The sequence below is a fragment of the Cherax quadricarinatus genome, chromosome 7, assembly GCF_038502225.1.
Source record: "Cherax quadricarinatus isolate ZL_2023a chromosome 7, ASM3850222v1, whole genome shotgun sequence".
In the NCBI taxonomy this organism is placed as follows: Eukaryota; Metazoa; Arthropoda; class Malacostraca; order Decapoda; family Parastacidae; genus Cherax; species Cherax quadricarinatus.
The window spans coordinates 56,385,129-56,401,776 of NC_091298.1; the positions used below are offsets into that span (position 1 = coordinate 56,385,129).

Sequence of the window (16,648 nt, forward strand, 5' to 3'; positions counted from 1 at the left end):
CTGTACACAAAAGCTATGTTTGAAATGTGCTTTGTAGTAACCTCAGAAACTCAATTGACTCTAAGAGAGTTTTGGAGAGATCACTTTAGCATCCTCAATTGTGTAAACATTATAGGTAAGGCTTGGAAGGAAGTGACTAAGAGGACCTTGAACTCTGCTTGGAAGAAACTGTGGCCAGAATGTGTAGACAAAAGGGATTTTGAAGGGTTTGAGGCTAACCCTGGGAATCCTATGCCAGTTGAGGAATCCATTGTGGCATTGGGGAAGTCCTTGGGGTTGGATGTTAGTGGGGAGGATGTGGAAGAGTTGGTGGAGGAGGACAATGAAGAACTAACCACTGATGAGCTGCTAGATCATCTTCAACAGCAAGAGGCCACACCTGAGGAAACTGCTTCGGAGGAGGGGATAGAGAAATTGAGGAAGTTGCCTACTTCAAAGATTAAGGAAATGTGTGCAATGTGGCTTAAAGTGCAAACCTTTTTTGATGAAAATCACCCTCACACAGCTATTGCAAGCTGTGCTGGTGACTATTACACTGACAATGTTGTGAAACACTTTAGGAATGTCATAAAGGAACGGGAGGTACAGGCCTCTATGGACAGATATGTTGTGCGACAGAGGCCCAGTGACTCTCAAGCTGGTCCTAGTGGCATTAAAAGAAGAAGGGAAGTAACCCCGGAAAAAGACTTGCCACCTCAAGTCCTAATGGAAGGGGATTCCCCTTCTAAACACTAACACCATCAACACTCTCCCCTCCTCCCATCCCATCAATCATCACCAGATCTTCAATAAAGGTAAGTGCCATGTAACTGTGCATGTCTTCTTCAGTTTGTGTGTATTAAAATTAATATTTCATGTGGTAAATTTTTTTTTTGTTCATACTTTGGGAAGTCATAAATGGATTAATTTAACTTCCATTATTTCTTATGGGGAAAATTAATTCGCCTAACGATAATTTCGCCTAACGTTGAGCTCTCAGGAACGGATTAATAGCGTTAGGCGAGGGTCCACTGTATGCTGTTTTGGCAGTGTGCAGATTTGGGACTAAGCCCTTAAGTACCTTCTACATATACAGTGGAATCCCGAGTTTCGAACTTTTTTCGTTCCAGAAGGCTGTTCGAGTGCCGTTACCAAACGAATTTATTTCCATAAGGAATAGTGTAAATTAGATTAGTCCATTTCAGACCCCCAAAAATACAAACCATACCACGGGCGGGATTGAACCCGCGGTCAGAGAGTCTCAAAACTCCAGACCGTCGCGTTAGCCACTAGACCAGCTAGCCACAATAAGATTCGTCCAACTAGGTATATTTCTACACCATAGGAAGGTTAGCATAGGCACCACTGTGACCACAAATGCAAGTTTTTACAGACGAATCTCCAGCTAGCGTGGCCGTGACAAACTCTAGCTCAAGTCCCCTCAATGCATTGACGGCACTTACATAATTGGTCGAGTTGGGAGCAGTTCGAAGCTAGGGGTTCCACTGTATATTATTATGTATCATTCCACTCTAATGAGTACATATGTAGGATTTTGGGGCATTCCCAGTAATTTGCTTTACTGGTTCTATGGGAACCATAAATGATCTTTGTATCTGTTTTAGTACTGCTTTCTCCCCTGTCCTGAAAGGAGCCATCAACACTGAACAATAGTCTAACCATGAGAGCACAAAGGATTGAAAAGTATCATCACTGGCACTATTTCCCTTATTTTGCAAGTTCTCATAATCCATCCCATCATTTTCCTGCTGTTGCGCCATTTGCCTTATTGTGTTTTTTGAAAGAAATGTAAGTTGACATTATTACTAACAGGTCTTCAAGAGGAAGCTGAATTGCTATTTATTCCCAGTGCTAGATTAACTATGCTGTGATGGATATGTGGGCCAGTGGGCCATCAATACTAACAACCTGGGTGACCAGGCAGTCAGCAGAAAAGCATACACCTGAGATGGGATGCAGCAGAAAAACTCAAAACTGGTCCCGGGTATATCCCAGGCACTTCACTGTTCCCTTTATACAGCATGTGTGATGTCCTTGTATCATCTGGATCAGCTTCATAAAGCTCTTTTAGAACAAAACCTAGCCACAAAAAATGTCTCATTACTTGCTCCTCTTTTGTTTTTACTTAACACAGCAATTTTATGAACATAATACAGAATGACTCAGTGATCATTGGTTAACATATGAAATGCAGAATGAATCAGTGGTTACAGGTAAACATATAATCATAAAGTGTTAAAATATATAACATAAAAAGTGCAGAATCCCTAGTCAAAAGTAAAGAGAGACAGTGCAGATCACTGATAAGATAAACACAGTATATACAGAATGAAAGTGACAATTGGTTTACACTGAAAAATGGTGGATGACCCACCTGGCAGCTCAATGACATCAACAGCAAAGACATCCTTGGCCAAAGCTCCATCATTGCCCTGAGCCTTGATAGTAACATAGTGATGCCCACGGTCCGCTGAGCGTGGTACACCCTCCACAACACCTCGCTCACTGTCCCAGTACAACCACCATGGTAACCCTTTCACCTGCAAAACAAATATTTCTTTCAGAAAGATATAAATGAAACACTATTTTAGAAAGTTGTAAATGAAACACTATTTTAGAAAGTTGTAAATGAAACACTATTTTAGAAAGTTGTAAATGAAACACTATTTTAGAAAGTTGTAAATGAAACACTATTTTAGAAAGTTGTAAATGAAACACTATTTTAGAAAGTTGTAAATGAAACACTATTTTAGAAAGTTGTAAATGAAACACTATTTTAGAAAGTTATAAATGAAACACTCATTTTGAAAGGCAGAACTAAAACTCATTTTAGAAAGCTACAAATGAAAAAAAATATTTTCAGAAAGTTTGAATGTCAGATACTAAATATAAAATTTAATACAGTGGACCCCCGGCTTACGATATTATTTCATTCCAGAAGTATGTTCAGGTGCCATTACTGAACGAATTTGGTCCCATAAGGAATACTGTGAATTAGATTAGTCCATTTCAGACCCCCAAACATACATGTACAAACGCACTTACATAAATACACTTATACAATTGGTCGCATTGGGAGCTGATCGTAAAGCGGGGGTCCACTGTATTGTATTAACAAAATCTTACTGCTGATGAGGGATTTTTGATTCAAGGAATTGAAGCAACCACCCCCTTAATTGAATCAAACCTAATTTTCTGAAATTTCCCAAATGGATGTATATGGTAAATGGTATTGATAAAAATATCAACACCAAAAGAAATATTAAATAAATTACCCCCCCCCCCAAAAAGCCACTTGTAATAATTATTATTAGTATTAAAGCCACGAGGAAGCACTAAAACATAAGAGTTAAACAATGCAATGCCAGGGAACATGAGGTAATCCATTTTGATCCAAGGAAGGGGAGGGTAACTCCTTGAATCAGGAGCCTTTCATTAGCTTCAAGATACCTCCTTGAAGTGACAAAATTTAAGAAATTAATATTGAATATTAACAAACTGCAACACATGCTGCAATATATATTAACTTTTAAACGGTCCAAATGTATATATACGTACGTTCTCTCGCATAGCGCCCCAAACGTATATATATGTTTCATTTGTCATTCGTTCAACATTGGCACGATAGGCCTAAGTTGCCTAGACATGAGAGAATGAGTGTGCGCCATATGAAAAAAATTGGGGATGCCTGGGTACCACATGCTCTTTTTTCCTATAAAAAAAAACTTTTTTTTTCTCAAAATATTTGGGGACCTGCACAGGTGAACGTATACTTATATACGTTTGGACCGTTTAAGGGTTAATGGATCAGGATCATCATTCCTGCAACCCGGTCTTAGACTAGACCTAACAAAAAAGAAATATTACCGAAATAAAAACTATTAGGAAACACTACAGGAAATTAAATATTCTGTAAGAGTATATAGCGAGAAATATCTTCTTGAGTTTTAAAATTATGTGCAGAATATTTAAGAATATGTGGTCCCAGCAAGCAACTCTCCCCTGATTACCTGTGTTGCTTCCGGGGGTTCATCGTCCCAGTGGCCCGGTTCCAGACCAGACTTCCTGGCTGCTGGCTTCATCAACTAGGTTCTTGGTGCCGGCCGCACACAAATGTATACATCACATCCCGGGTGATTAGGAACTTATCTGAGGAACTTACCAGTTATCCCTTGAAAACAGCTTGAGGTTTGTTGACAGTTTCCCTTTAACACAAAGGGAGGCCAGTATTATGAACTGAAACCTTCAATAGTGACAATAAAAGAGGGGGCACAATACTGAGGACACTGAACGACTCATGTTCAGCAAGCCATTAAGCATAATGAGGTTTCATGAATGTAACAATTAACACTGCCAACATTCCTGACAAATCTAACCCTGACTACAGGTTAACACTACAAGACTTTGGAAACAGACATAGGCACCATCCCACGAGCTTTACAGTTCCCTCTTGAGGACTGCTAGTGTCAAGTGGGTTTTCGATAACGTGGATGGGGTAAGAATACTCACGCAGGCTGGTAGTACGTATAATATAACGTTAAGTATGGGAAGCGCCAACAGCCGACCTGCCTCTCTCTGCTCCCTATCTTCGACTGACTCTCAAGTGCCTACGGGTGAGGGGTGTTTGAAATCCTGCTATGGTCAGCAGCAATATGAATAATCAGTCAGTGATTCACGCAGACGGTTGGTAGTGAGTCATCTACTGGTACACTGGTTACTGGTAACTGGTTACTAGGAACTGGTACTACTACTGAGACTAGGGGTATATTGGTAATCTTTCGTATGATGGGTGGCTGTTGAAAAGGCTTGGGGACCTTACATTTAGTGTGTTTCAGTGTACCTAAGGCACCCTTGCTATTCATTGGGGGTATATTGCATCGCCTTCTGAGCCATTTTGCCTTAGGAGGGAGTAATTTCTGTGTGCAGATTTGGTACCAAACCCTCTAGGATTTTCCAAAATAAATTATGGTGCAGTATTTTTCTCACCTGCATTCCAAGGAGTACAGGTTAAGGGGCTTCTAATTTTCCCAGTAATTAAGGTGCTTGACAGAATTTATATGTGCAGCAAAGGTTCTCTGTGCATTCTTTAGATCCGCAACTTCGCCTGCCTTGACTTTAAAAGGCTCATCACTAGCTTGGTATACTTGGTTTGAAGGTTCTCATTATTCATCCTATCAGTTCCTCCATATAATTTACAAGCTGAGCACTTGATGCAAGGAATGCATGCTACTCTTCTTTCCTTGGATCGAAGCTGGACCAGGGAGACAGAACACTGTACTTGATAGTAAGACCACATACATCTTCCAGGTGTACAAGGGTAGGCTCACACTGTCGTTTCTGGGCATGTTATTGATAGAACATAGAACCAGCTGCTGTCTTCTAGTAGTGAAAGGTTAGAGAAAAAGGTGACATCTACCCTCGCCTCCCCTTCAACAACCTCGCCTGCTGTGTAAACATTATGTGCTGGGTGACGCCACCACTTAACACTCTCCCGTAAACAAGATAAAACTCTCACTCCCACAGTCAACTGCCACCAACACCATCCATTACCTTCAATTACTGTACCATCACTATCACCAACCATTACTTTCAATTACTGTACCAACAGTATAACCAACCATTACCTTCAATTACTGTACCAACACCATTACCTTCAATTACTGTACCAACACCATCACCAACCATTCCCTTCAATTACTGTACCAATACCATCATCAACCATTACCTTCAATTACTGTACCAACACCATCACCAACCATTACCTTCAATTACTGTACCAATACCATCATCAACCATTTCTGGAGTTGGCTTGTAGTTGGCTTCAATCACCGCACCAACGATGATCACGGCAAACCCACTTATCTGGAGGTTATTCCGGGGATCAACGCCCCCGCGGCCCGGTCCATGACCAGGCCTCCCGATACCTTCAATTATTGTACCAACACCATCAACAACCATTATACTCAATCCCTGTACTATCACCAACCACTACCTTCAATTACTATACCAACACCATTATCTTGAATAGTTGTACAAGACAGGTATACAATACCAACAAGATGAAAGTTAAGACACTTGTGCAACATCTGGTTATTTTATTGTAGACGTTTCGCCATTCAGTGGCTTTATCAACACAGATTCTAGGACATAATTAAAAAACAAGAACTATATACAAAAGATGAGGTAATCAGTCCCTCAGCCGTGGAGTTGGTGTTGAGAGCACCGTGGGTGTAGAGAATCTCTACAACCACGGTGCTCTCAACACCAACTCCCCTGTTTCGCCACTGTGTGGCAAAAAGTTTCCTCATTATTTAGGATACCCAAGTGTTGCATATGTGTCTAATTTATCAACTTGTCGGTTCTCTGAACCAGTCATCTACATTCCTGCCTGACACAGCAACATCTTGGGATCTTAAGACAGAGAATTCTTCAGTTGCCTAACCCTTGGGCACGACTTCCACAATGGACAAATGTGACACCACCAACGTCTGATGCACCTCTCCTGCCTACGGTATATAAGATACTTCTCCGCACATACGCTGTATTCTATTCAAGATTGATGGACTGACCACATCGACTCAAGGTTGAGGGACTGATCAGGCCCTGATCCACCGGGAGGCCTGGTCATGGACCGGGCCGCGGGGGCGTTGATCCCCGGAATAACCTCCAGGTAACCTCATACTCCTGTTCTTCACGATTCTCCTTTGTATGGACTGATGAAGCCACTGTGTGGCGAAACGTTTCCTCATTAAAGACACCCAAGTGTTGCATATGTGTCTAATTTATCAGTCCACTAGTACAAGAAAGAATGTAATCACTGACAGGTCAGGTCCCTCTCAAATCCAACCCTTCTCACTTTAAAAAGTTGTCCAAGGTGTTTTCTGTTCCGTACCAAGATACCATTGTGTAGCAGTGTCTGACAGTGAATATTAAATGGTATATAATAACAGCACTATCACCAACCATTACCTTCAATCCCTGTACTAGCACTACACAAATAACCCGTATATAGGAGAGATGAGCTTATGACGACGTTTCGGTCCGACTTGGACCATTTACAAAGTCACACTTTGTAAATGGTCCAAGTAGGACCGTAACGTCGTCAAAAGCTCCTCTCTCCGATGTGTAGGCTATTTGTGTATTGTTCCAGTCACGGTACCTGGAGGTTATTCTGGGGATCAACGCCCCCGCGGCCCGGTCCATGACCAGGCCTCCCGATGGATCAGGGCCTGATCAACTAGGCTGTTACTGCTGGCCGCACGCAGTCCGACGTACGAGCCACAGCCCGGCTGATCCGGCACTGACTTTAGGTATCTGTCCAGCTCTCTCTTGAAGGCAGCCAGGGGTTTATTGGCAATTCCCCTAATGCTTGATGGGAGGCTGTTGAACAGTTTTGGGCCCCGGACACTTATGGTGTTTTCTCTTAGTGTACCAATGGCGCCCCTACTTTTTATTGGGGGCATTTTGCATCGCCTGCCCAGTCTTTTACTTTCGTAGGGAGTGATTTCTGTGTGCAGATTTGGGACCATTCCTTCCAAGATTTTCCAAGTGTAGATTATGATATATCTCTCCCTCCTGCGTTCCAACGAGTACAAGTCAAGTGCTTCCAAGCGTTCCCAGTAGTTAAGGTGCTTGACAGAACTTATACGTGCAGTAAAGGATCTCTGTACACTCTCTAGATCTGCGATTGTGCCTTTTTGTTTTATCTGTACTAGCACCATCACCATTACCTTCAATTCTTATAAGAATTCTATCACCAGCTTCAATTACCGTACCAACACCATCACCAACCCTTACCTTCCATTACTCTACCAACACCATCACCAACCAATACCTTCAATCGCTGTACCTTTGCTATTTTTCTGATGAGTTTCGAGAGTTTTTCTACTCCCGGAGCCCAGTCATGGGCACCATCACTAACCATTACCTTCAATTCCTGTACCAGCATCATTCCGTCAACCTCTGCGAACATCATCATCTCTCCCTCTACCAACACCACAGCCACCACCACCATCACACCTACCATGAAAATAACAGCGCGGGAGGAAGCGTCCCACTGGCCAACTCTTAAATCTTCTACAGCACATTATGAGAAATATTAGCGGAACAACAGTAGAGAGCTGGCAAGCCGCTAGCAGTAACACCCTCGTTGATTGGGCAGTCAACAATGTATATACGTATGGAAGAAATCACAATAAAACCTGTACATTACCTTTGATGAGTTTCGAGAGTCATTCTACTCCCGGAGCCCGGCCTGGTGATAGCCTGGCCAACAGGCTGTTGCTGCTCGAGGCTTTCTGCCCCACATATCCATCACAGCCTGGTTGATCTAAAAAAAATGTCACAGCGAAAATATGAAATAAAACCTAAGTGCTTTCATGTGTTTAAACACACATATCTTCAGAGGAATAGATGTGTGTGTGTGTAAGCATGTGAAAGCGAACAGGTTTTATTTCTTATCTTCACTGTGGTATTTTTTATCGTATATACGTATATGATTTGGCTGATGGGATAGAATCATCTATCAACTTGATCGCAGACGATATGATATTAATGAGGGATGAATTATACGATCAAGGGAAAACGCTTAACTCTCCCTGGAGATCTGATCACTCCCTTCCCCCCCCCCCCCGTCTACACTATCTGATGAAAGTACCTGATTTACCAGGTTGTGATGGTTATATGGGCCTGCAGGTCGCTAACAGGAACAGCCTGAATACCAGGTAGTTAAGGAAGCCTGGACTCAAGCCGGGTTGCGACTGTAAAACCCTCGATATAGGTCAGCTATATGACGGGTTTGCGCTTCCCAATAAATATAATAATAATAATAATAATAATAATAATAATAATTTTAGTCTGTAGAGGCAAACTATATAGAAGCTTCCATAAGACATATCAGAACAAACTTAGATCATACGAGTGTTGTGGGCACAAAAGACACGGTATAATGGCCTGGCAGTTCTGAAGACCCGCTACCAACCTGGAGTGGAATTCTGGGGTTAATATTCTCATGCCCCGGTCCCAGACCAGGCAGGAAAAATTGTAGATCTAGAATATAATCATAACGAAGCGCTAAAATCTTAAGGGCCATACAGCGCTGTTGCTGCAAGGAGTGCAGCTGAAGTCCCTGCAACTGCAGTCCCTGGAACGCAGGCGAGAGATACTTCATAGTTTACACCTGGAAAATCCTAGAATTGGAGTATACCTGGAGGGTGTTCCGGGGGTTAACACCAACGCGACCCGGTCCATGACCAGGCCTTGTGGTGAATCAGGGCCTGATCAACCAGGCTGTTACTGCCGGCCGCACGCCAATCGACTTACGAACCACAGCCCGGCTGGTCTTTGATATACTTTTGAAGAGTTTCGGGAGTTTATCTACTCTCTGAACCCGGGCATGGCCCAGGCTCGTCTGGTGCTTGCCTGGTCAACCAGGCTGTTGCTGCTGGAGGCCCACTGCCTCACATAGCCATCACAGCCTGACACCTGGTGAATATACTTGTCCAGTTTCTTCTTGAAGGCTTCTACATTTGTTCCAGCCATGTCTCTGATACCTTCTGGTAAGATGTTGAAAAGTCTGGGACCGCGGATGTTGATACAGTGTTCCCTTATTGTCCCCACCGCACCCCTGTTCCTCACTGGGTTTATTTTACACTTCCTCCCATATCTCTCACTCCAGTATGTTGTTATGGCAGTGTGCAGATTTGGGACCAAGCCCTCGAGTACCTTCCAGGTATATATTATCATGTACCTCTCTCTCCTCCGCTCCAATGAGTACATGTTCAAGACTTGCAGGCGTTCCCAGTAGTTTAGGTGCTTTACTGGCTCAATGTGAGCCGTAAACGATCTCTGTATTTGTTCCAGCTCCGATATTTCTCCTGCCCTGAACAGGGCCATCAGCACTGAGCAATATTCTAAGTTAGGGAGTACTAGCGATTTGAAGAGTGTCACCATCGGCATTATTTCCCTTGTTTTGAAAGTTCTCAATACCCACCCAGTCTGCACGCAGAAATCACTCCATACGACAGCAAAAAGGCTCGACAGATGATGCAATATTTCAAAGAAAAGCATGGGTGTTATGAGCACACTGAGGCAACACAATAAGTGTATGGGGTCCAAGACTATTGAACCTCCCATCATACTACATAAGAGGGATTACCAATATATGCCTAGCTGTCTTCAAGAGGGAACTGAATAGGGTCCTATCGTCAGTTCCTGACCAGCCGGACTGTGGGTCGTATGTTGCACTGCGTGCAGCCAGCAGTAACAGCTTGGTTTATCAGGCTCTGATCTACTAGGAGGCCTGGTCATATTATTATTATCAAAACTAATGACCAGCGCTGCTGGTCTAGTCATAGACCGGGCAGCGGGGGCGTTGATCCTCGAGACACTCTCCTTGTGGTTCTGTTCTTGTAACTTAGATACTTGCATATGTACAAAAAGAAGTGTGATATTATCAAGGCTGGGAAGCAGGAACTAGTGTGAACACTAATAATTCCTCAACAACGGAGCAGAGTTGAAAAAAATAAGTCCAGCTAGGAGCTATCATGGCGTCTGCCACATAAGTAGCACAGGGGACCCAGCCAACAACATATTTTCACCCAGAGTTCACAGCGAGCCGTAATGTATTCTTATCTATCTCCCTGAGTGGGTCTCCTCGCAACTCTGGTATTAATCTAATTCAGTATGGGTGAGAGACGGACAACGGCATACCAAGACTTGGCAGGGAGCAACCCTCAATGACATCATCCACCTAGACAGCCACCCATCAACCCTCTGACTGGCTGGTTTATCACCCCCTGAAAGCAATGCGTCATAGGGAATCAACTAAACACTGATTGGCTAATGCGACTCAATAGTACCGCCCGGGGAAGCGACGTCATCAACATATTAGGAGGAACGGGAGACTGAGTGGCTGATGCTACTCAGAAGTCCTGCCCATTGGAACGTCATTAACACGTCAGTGTAAAGGAAGATTGTGATTAGCTATTGCATCTCACTAGCTTCGCCCACTGCCAACGTCATCAGCACGTCATTTTAACGAGTGGCTCGACGTGGCTAGCAAGGCTAAATAGCTGCGCCCACTTATATCACCAACACGTCATTTTAACGGATGACTGGACATGGCTAGCGAGGCTAAATAGCTACGTCCACTTATAGCTACGTCCATTTGCATCGTCATCAACACGTCACCAGTATGGCGCCAAGCCAGTGAGTCACATTCTGTTCATCTCTCGCAAGAAAAACACCGACGGTACAAAAAAAAAAAGTCGTAAACCAGACAGATATTTTTTGTTTTCATGGGCGACGGAGTGAGGGTCGTCAAGGACTGCAGCACAACGCACACTGCCAGCTACGCTACTACGCTAGTAAATTAATACTTGACTAACCCCACTGGAAACAAGTTACATCCTCTGTCTTTGTTGAGCTGTTTGGGTTAAATCTATATAACTTACTTTTACCATATTACTGATGGAATACAATACCTAAACGATGTGTCAACCAATTTTTACCATATTACTGGTGGAATATAATACTTGAAGCATGTGTCTACCATGCTGTTACTGGTGGCCGCACGCAGTACAACGCACGAACCACAGCCCGGCTGATCAGGAATTGATTAAAGGAACCTGTCAAATCTTCTCTTAAAGACAACCAGTTGATGAATAAGACGCATATACAACACTTGAGGTATCTTCACTGCCGGGACGTTTCCCCTGCCCAGTATGCCGTATTCGATAGACGAAACTCTTCGATATTAAAGATGTCCAAATGTTGTACGTGTGTATTACACATTATAATGTACTTTTTATGTGTCCTTAATACCTCTTTGCTCTTAAGGTTATAAAAAAATATCTATGTTATGTATGCAGATTTAAATAAAAACTTGCAAACAATTCCAATTCTCCTAGGATCACGGACCTAACTAGGTTTAGGACCAACCGCACAAGTCGGATCGTGGAGATAAGTCAGACTACCCCCCTGACTGACCTATCCTGAGTTCAGGATAGGCCAGTCAGACCACGTGAGAGGCAGAGGAAAGTGGACCATGCAGACCACAGGAGGAAGGGTAGAGTAACCAGACCACAGGAGGCAGGGCTGACCCTCCCGCCTACGTTAAAGGAACAGAAAAGGACCAAAGTGGACTAATCAGACCAGAGGGGAGAAGGAAGAAGACCAAAGGAGACCAGCCCAGAGCTATGCTTTTTTAAACCCTTCAAGAAGACTGGCTGCCTTGATGCCGGTGAGGGGCTCTTGATCCAACGAACTGGACTTAAACTCCCCGTCCTTGGATCGAAGCTGGCTGCCTTCCATTACCAAGGCGTTGTATTACCTCCTGTGGGTTTATCGTGGCTCCCTTATTAAAATAAATAAAATTAGAGATTTAGAAGCAGTCTGTGCCAGCGACTCCTAGCGATAACACCTGTCAAACTGCGCAGCCAGCCAACACCTGTCCAAGAAACTCTTGGCAACAAACTTCTTGACAACCAACATTTACCAGTACAAGCCTCTTGATAACAGACATCTACCTTCTTGACAAATAACATTTACCATTATAAGTCTCTTGACAACCAACATCTACTTTTATTGACAACCAACATCTACCTGCACAAGTTGCTTGACAATGAACATCTACCCTTATTGACAACCAACATTTACAATTAAAAGGCACGAGCTTCTTGGCAACGTTATACAGGTTTCCAAGAAACAAGACGTGGCTGTAATGCCTAACTGTGTATTGCTCAAGTCACTGCTAGAATACAAGTTCACAATAAGATTTCTTTGATGAAGGTTTGTACTCTGCAAAAGTACAGACGCTGGAAAACCCATGTCTTCAGTGGTAAAGGTACACGTATTTTGGTATACAATGTCGAGTTACACTGTGTGATAAACAAAACACTACAACCATCTTGTTTATTCAGTTCTTTTAATATAGAAAGTTATTACCATCATCATTAATACCGCTGTTATCAACGTTAGTACACAGCAAGAGATCGAAAAAAAGTTCTTAGTGAGGAACGAAGGTTAAATATCACCAGCAGCGTGGTGAGGGACGCTCTGTAAATCTCTTATAAATATACGTCTTATGAGTATACTTGCAAGTTGACAGCTACAGAAGATTCATGACTAAATTATGAAGAGTGCTATATGAGCCATCAATAATGGATGTGCTCTAGCAAACCCGTGGCAAATCTGGCACATACATGTCACCGACTATGGTGTATACGTTGGAGTGCGTCTTGCTTACCTGTGACATACCTGTGATCGATTTCGAGGGTTTTTCTATCGTCGATCAGGTAGTCAACCGGTTGACCTGGTCTAGGACCCCTCCGCGAGGGCGATAACCTAGAAATTAACTAAGGATAATTTTCTAGTTTTACTCTGAAGTCTAGTCAGCTTTCCCTGCTGCTGACAGGTCAGCCAGCCTAGTCAGCTTTCCCTGCTGCTGACAGGTCAGCCAGCCTAGTCAGCTTTCCCTGGCACTGACAGGTCAACCAACCTAGTCAGCTTTCCCTGCTGCTGACAGGTCAGCCAGCCTAGTCAGCTTTCCCTGCTGCTGACAGGTCAACCAACCTAGTCAGCTTTCCCTGCTGCTGACAGGTCAGCCAGCCTAGTCAGCTTTCCCTGCTGCTGACAGGTCAACCAACCTAGTCAGCTTTACCTGCTGCTGACAGGTCAACCAACCTAGTCAGCTTTCCCTGCTGCTGACAGGTCAACCAACCTAGTCAGCTTTACCTGCTGCTGACAGGTCAACCAACCTAGTCAGCTTTCCCTGCTGCTGACAGGTTAACCAACCTAGTCAGTTTTCCCTGCTGCTGACAGGTCAACAACCTAGTCAGCTTTCCCTGCTGCTGACAGGTCAACTAACCTAGTCAGCTTTCCCTGCTGCTGACAGGTCAACCAGCCCAGCCAGCTTTCCCTGCTGCTGACAGGTCAACCAGCCTAATCAGCTTTCCCTGCCGCTGACAGGTCAACCAGCCTAGTCAGCTTTCCCTGCTGCTGACAGGTCAACCAGCCTAGTCAGCTTTCCATGCTGCTGACAGGTCAACCAGCCTAGTCAGCTTTCCCTGCTGCTGACAGGTCAACCAGCCTAGCCAGCTTTCCCTACTGCTGACAGGCCAACCAACCTAGCCAGCTTTCCCTGCTGCTGACAGGTCAGCCAGCCTAGTCAGCTTTCCCTGCTGCTGACAGGTCAACCAGCCTAGTCAGCTTTCCCTGCTGCTGACAGGTCAACCAGCCTAGTCAGCTTTCCCTGCTGCTGACAGGTCAACCAGCCTAGTCAGCTTTCCCTGCTGCTGACAGGTCAACCAGCACTATCTCATGCACACTGCTGCGGAAACCTGCATCATAAATTCTCTCTTATATATGTACATGAGGCTTGGTCACAGACGGGCCGCGGGGGCGTTGACCCCCGGAATTCTCTCCAGGTAAACACTTACAATTTCCAAGCATTGGCTTGTTCAGGGACTGGGTCGCGGAGGCCATGATCCGCGGAACCACCAACACATTACTGTTCAACTCTCATTGCAAGACTCATATGGGATTAGCGCTTTTTTGTGCGAATCTAATCATTCCAGCCCTTTTTAACGTAACGAAACACGGCTTTAATAAGCACTGGGTTAGAAGAAAATGTGCCCAGAACAATGCAAAGCTTGCAATAAGAGAGGAATAAGAGTTGAGAATGAGCGTGGAAGTAAGAACTGTGGTCGGATGCCGGATTTAGGAAACCCTGGGTGAGTGGGCCACAGTTCGTATATTTTCACTGGTCCATTTGGTAAACATTGCCGCGAGGTAAACATGACCGTGATCACCTCGCCTCTCCCTCATGAAAAACTTTCATTTTACATTACTATATTTCCACCGCTTAAAACGGCATGTAAACATAAAAATTCAAAACTGAAGTCAATTAACATTAACGCCATTGTTGAAGAGCATAATAAATGATCACAATACAAAATACTTAACACAATTCATCACGAGTATAACCATCGGCGAGAGCAGAGTCGTGCTCCCTCTCCAGTATACAATTCAGTATTGTGCAGTTGGGACTCAAAGTGTGGAAGAAAGGAGTGTTATGTGGTGTTTCTTGGAGCTGCGTCCGAATACTACACCTCTATAACCTCTTAAGACAATAAGGTGTGAGGCTATCCTACACTGTGTGATAGTTACATTGTGAGAACATCCGCTGTGAAAGGCTACATTGCTGTATGATACTTGGCACTGTGAGAATACCTGTTGTGTGAGGCTACATTACTGTATGATACTTGGCACTGTGAGAATACCTGCTGTGTGAGGCTACACTACTGTATGATACTTGCATTGTGAGAATACCTACTGTGTGAGGCTACATTACTGTATGATACTTGCATTGTGAGAATACCTGCTGTGTGAGGCTACACTACTGTATGATACTTGCATTGTGAGAATACCTGCTGTGTGAGGCTACGCTACTGTATGATACTTGCATTGTGAGAATACCTGCTGTGTGAGGCTACGCTACTGTATGATACTTGCATTGTGAGAATACCTGCTCTGTGAGGCTACACTACTGTATGATACTTGCATTGTGAGAATACCTGCTGTGTGAGGCTACGCTACTGTATGATACTTGCATTGTGAGAATACCTGCTGTGTGAGGCTACACTACTGTATGATACTTGCATTGTGAGAATACCTGCTGTGTGAGGCTACGCTACTGTATGATACTTGCATTGTGAGAATACCCGCTGCGTGAGGCTACACTACTGTATGATACTTGCATTGTGAGAATACCTGCTGTGTGAGGCTACATTACTGTATGATACTTGCATTGTGGGAACACCTGCTGTGTAAGGCTACACTACTCTATATGATAGTTACATTGATGGAACACTAGCATGTGTTGCTATCCTATATGGCAGTTACAGTGTTGGAACGTCTGTAGTGTGCTGCTACACTTCCATGTATCTGTAACATACAGTACCTGTGGGGTTTCCCTACCGTCTCATCACGGGATGAGGTCAGATTTCCTTGCTGGTTGCCTGTCAAGTAGTCTTTGGCTGCTGGGGACCCGAATTTGTACATAACCATTGCAACCTGATTACATGAATAGTCGACTTTCCTCCTGAAAAGCTTTACCCTTTTTTCTGAAACATTCATGTAACCTAAGAAATAAAACCTGAAATGAACTCACACAAGCCAGAGCAGCACTGCAGAAGACCTACTGACCTCTGCTAAACCTTATACATACCATACCATACCTTATACTTACAGGACAACCAAAGAGGACTGAATACCCTAAAATTGCATCTCCACTAGTGGCAACCTACCCACACTGATGTGATCACTACTAATACTACCACTACTCCATCGCTCCGCTACTTCCATCTCAGTGGTTTAACCGTGTAAGCTTCCTTTCTTATTTCTTTGTATTAGGTAAAGCCCCTGGTGGGCGAAACGTATCTCAAATAAAGATATTAGTTCCTGACCAGCCGGGTCCGGCCAGCTGTAACACACTTACTGATGAAACATTAATCCAGGAGTAGGCCTGGTCTGGGACAGGGCAGCGGGGGCGCTGGCCCCCAGAAGCATCCTTCAAGTGTCTTATGAACTTTTCGGTGCCTTTCATAAAGTTTCTTATATTTCTGGTAGCAGGTTGAAGAGTCTTGGA

At 43.9% G+C, this 16,648-nt stretch overlaps 1 protein-coding gene across 1 annotated transcript in view; it reads right to left on the reverse strand.

The window, feature by feature from the left end:
* The window catches only part of Dg (Dystroglycan), a 388,752-nt gene that overhangs the window by 59,437 nt on the left and 312,667 nt on the right, over positions 1–16,648 (reverse strand). The window contains exon 3 of the mRNA XM_053774045.2: positions 2,375–2,540. Within this exon, the coding sequence (XP_053630020.1) occupies positions 2,375–2,540 (166 nt within the window). The remainder of the gene's footprint in view (positions 1–2,374; positions 2,541–16,648) is intronic.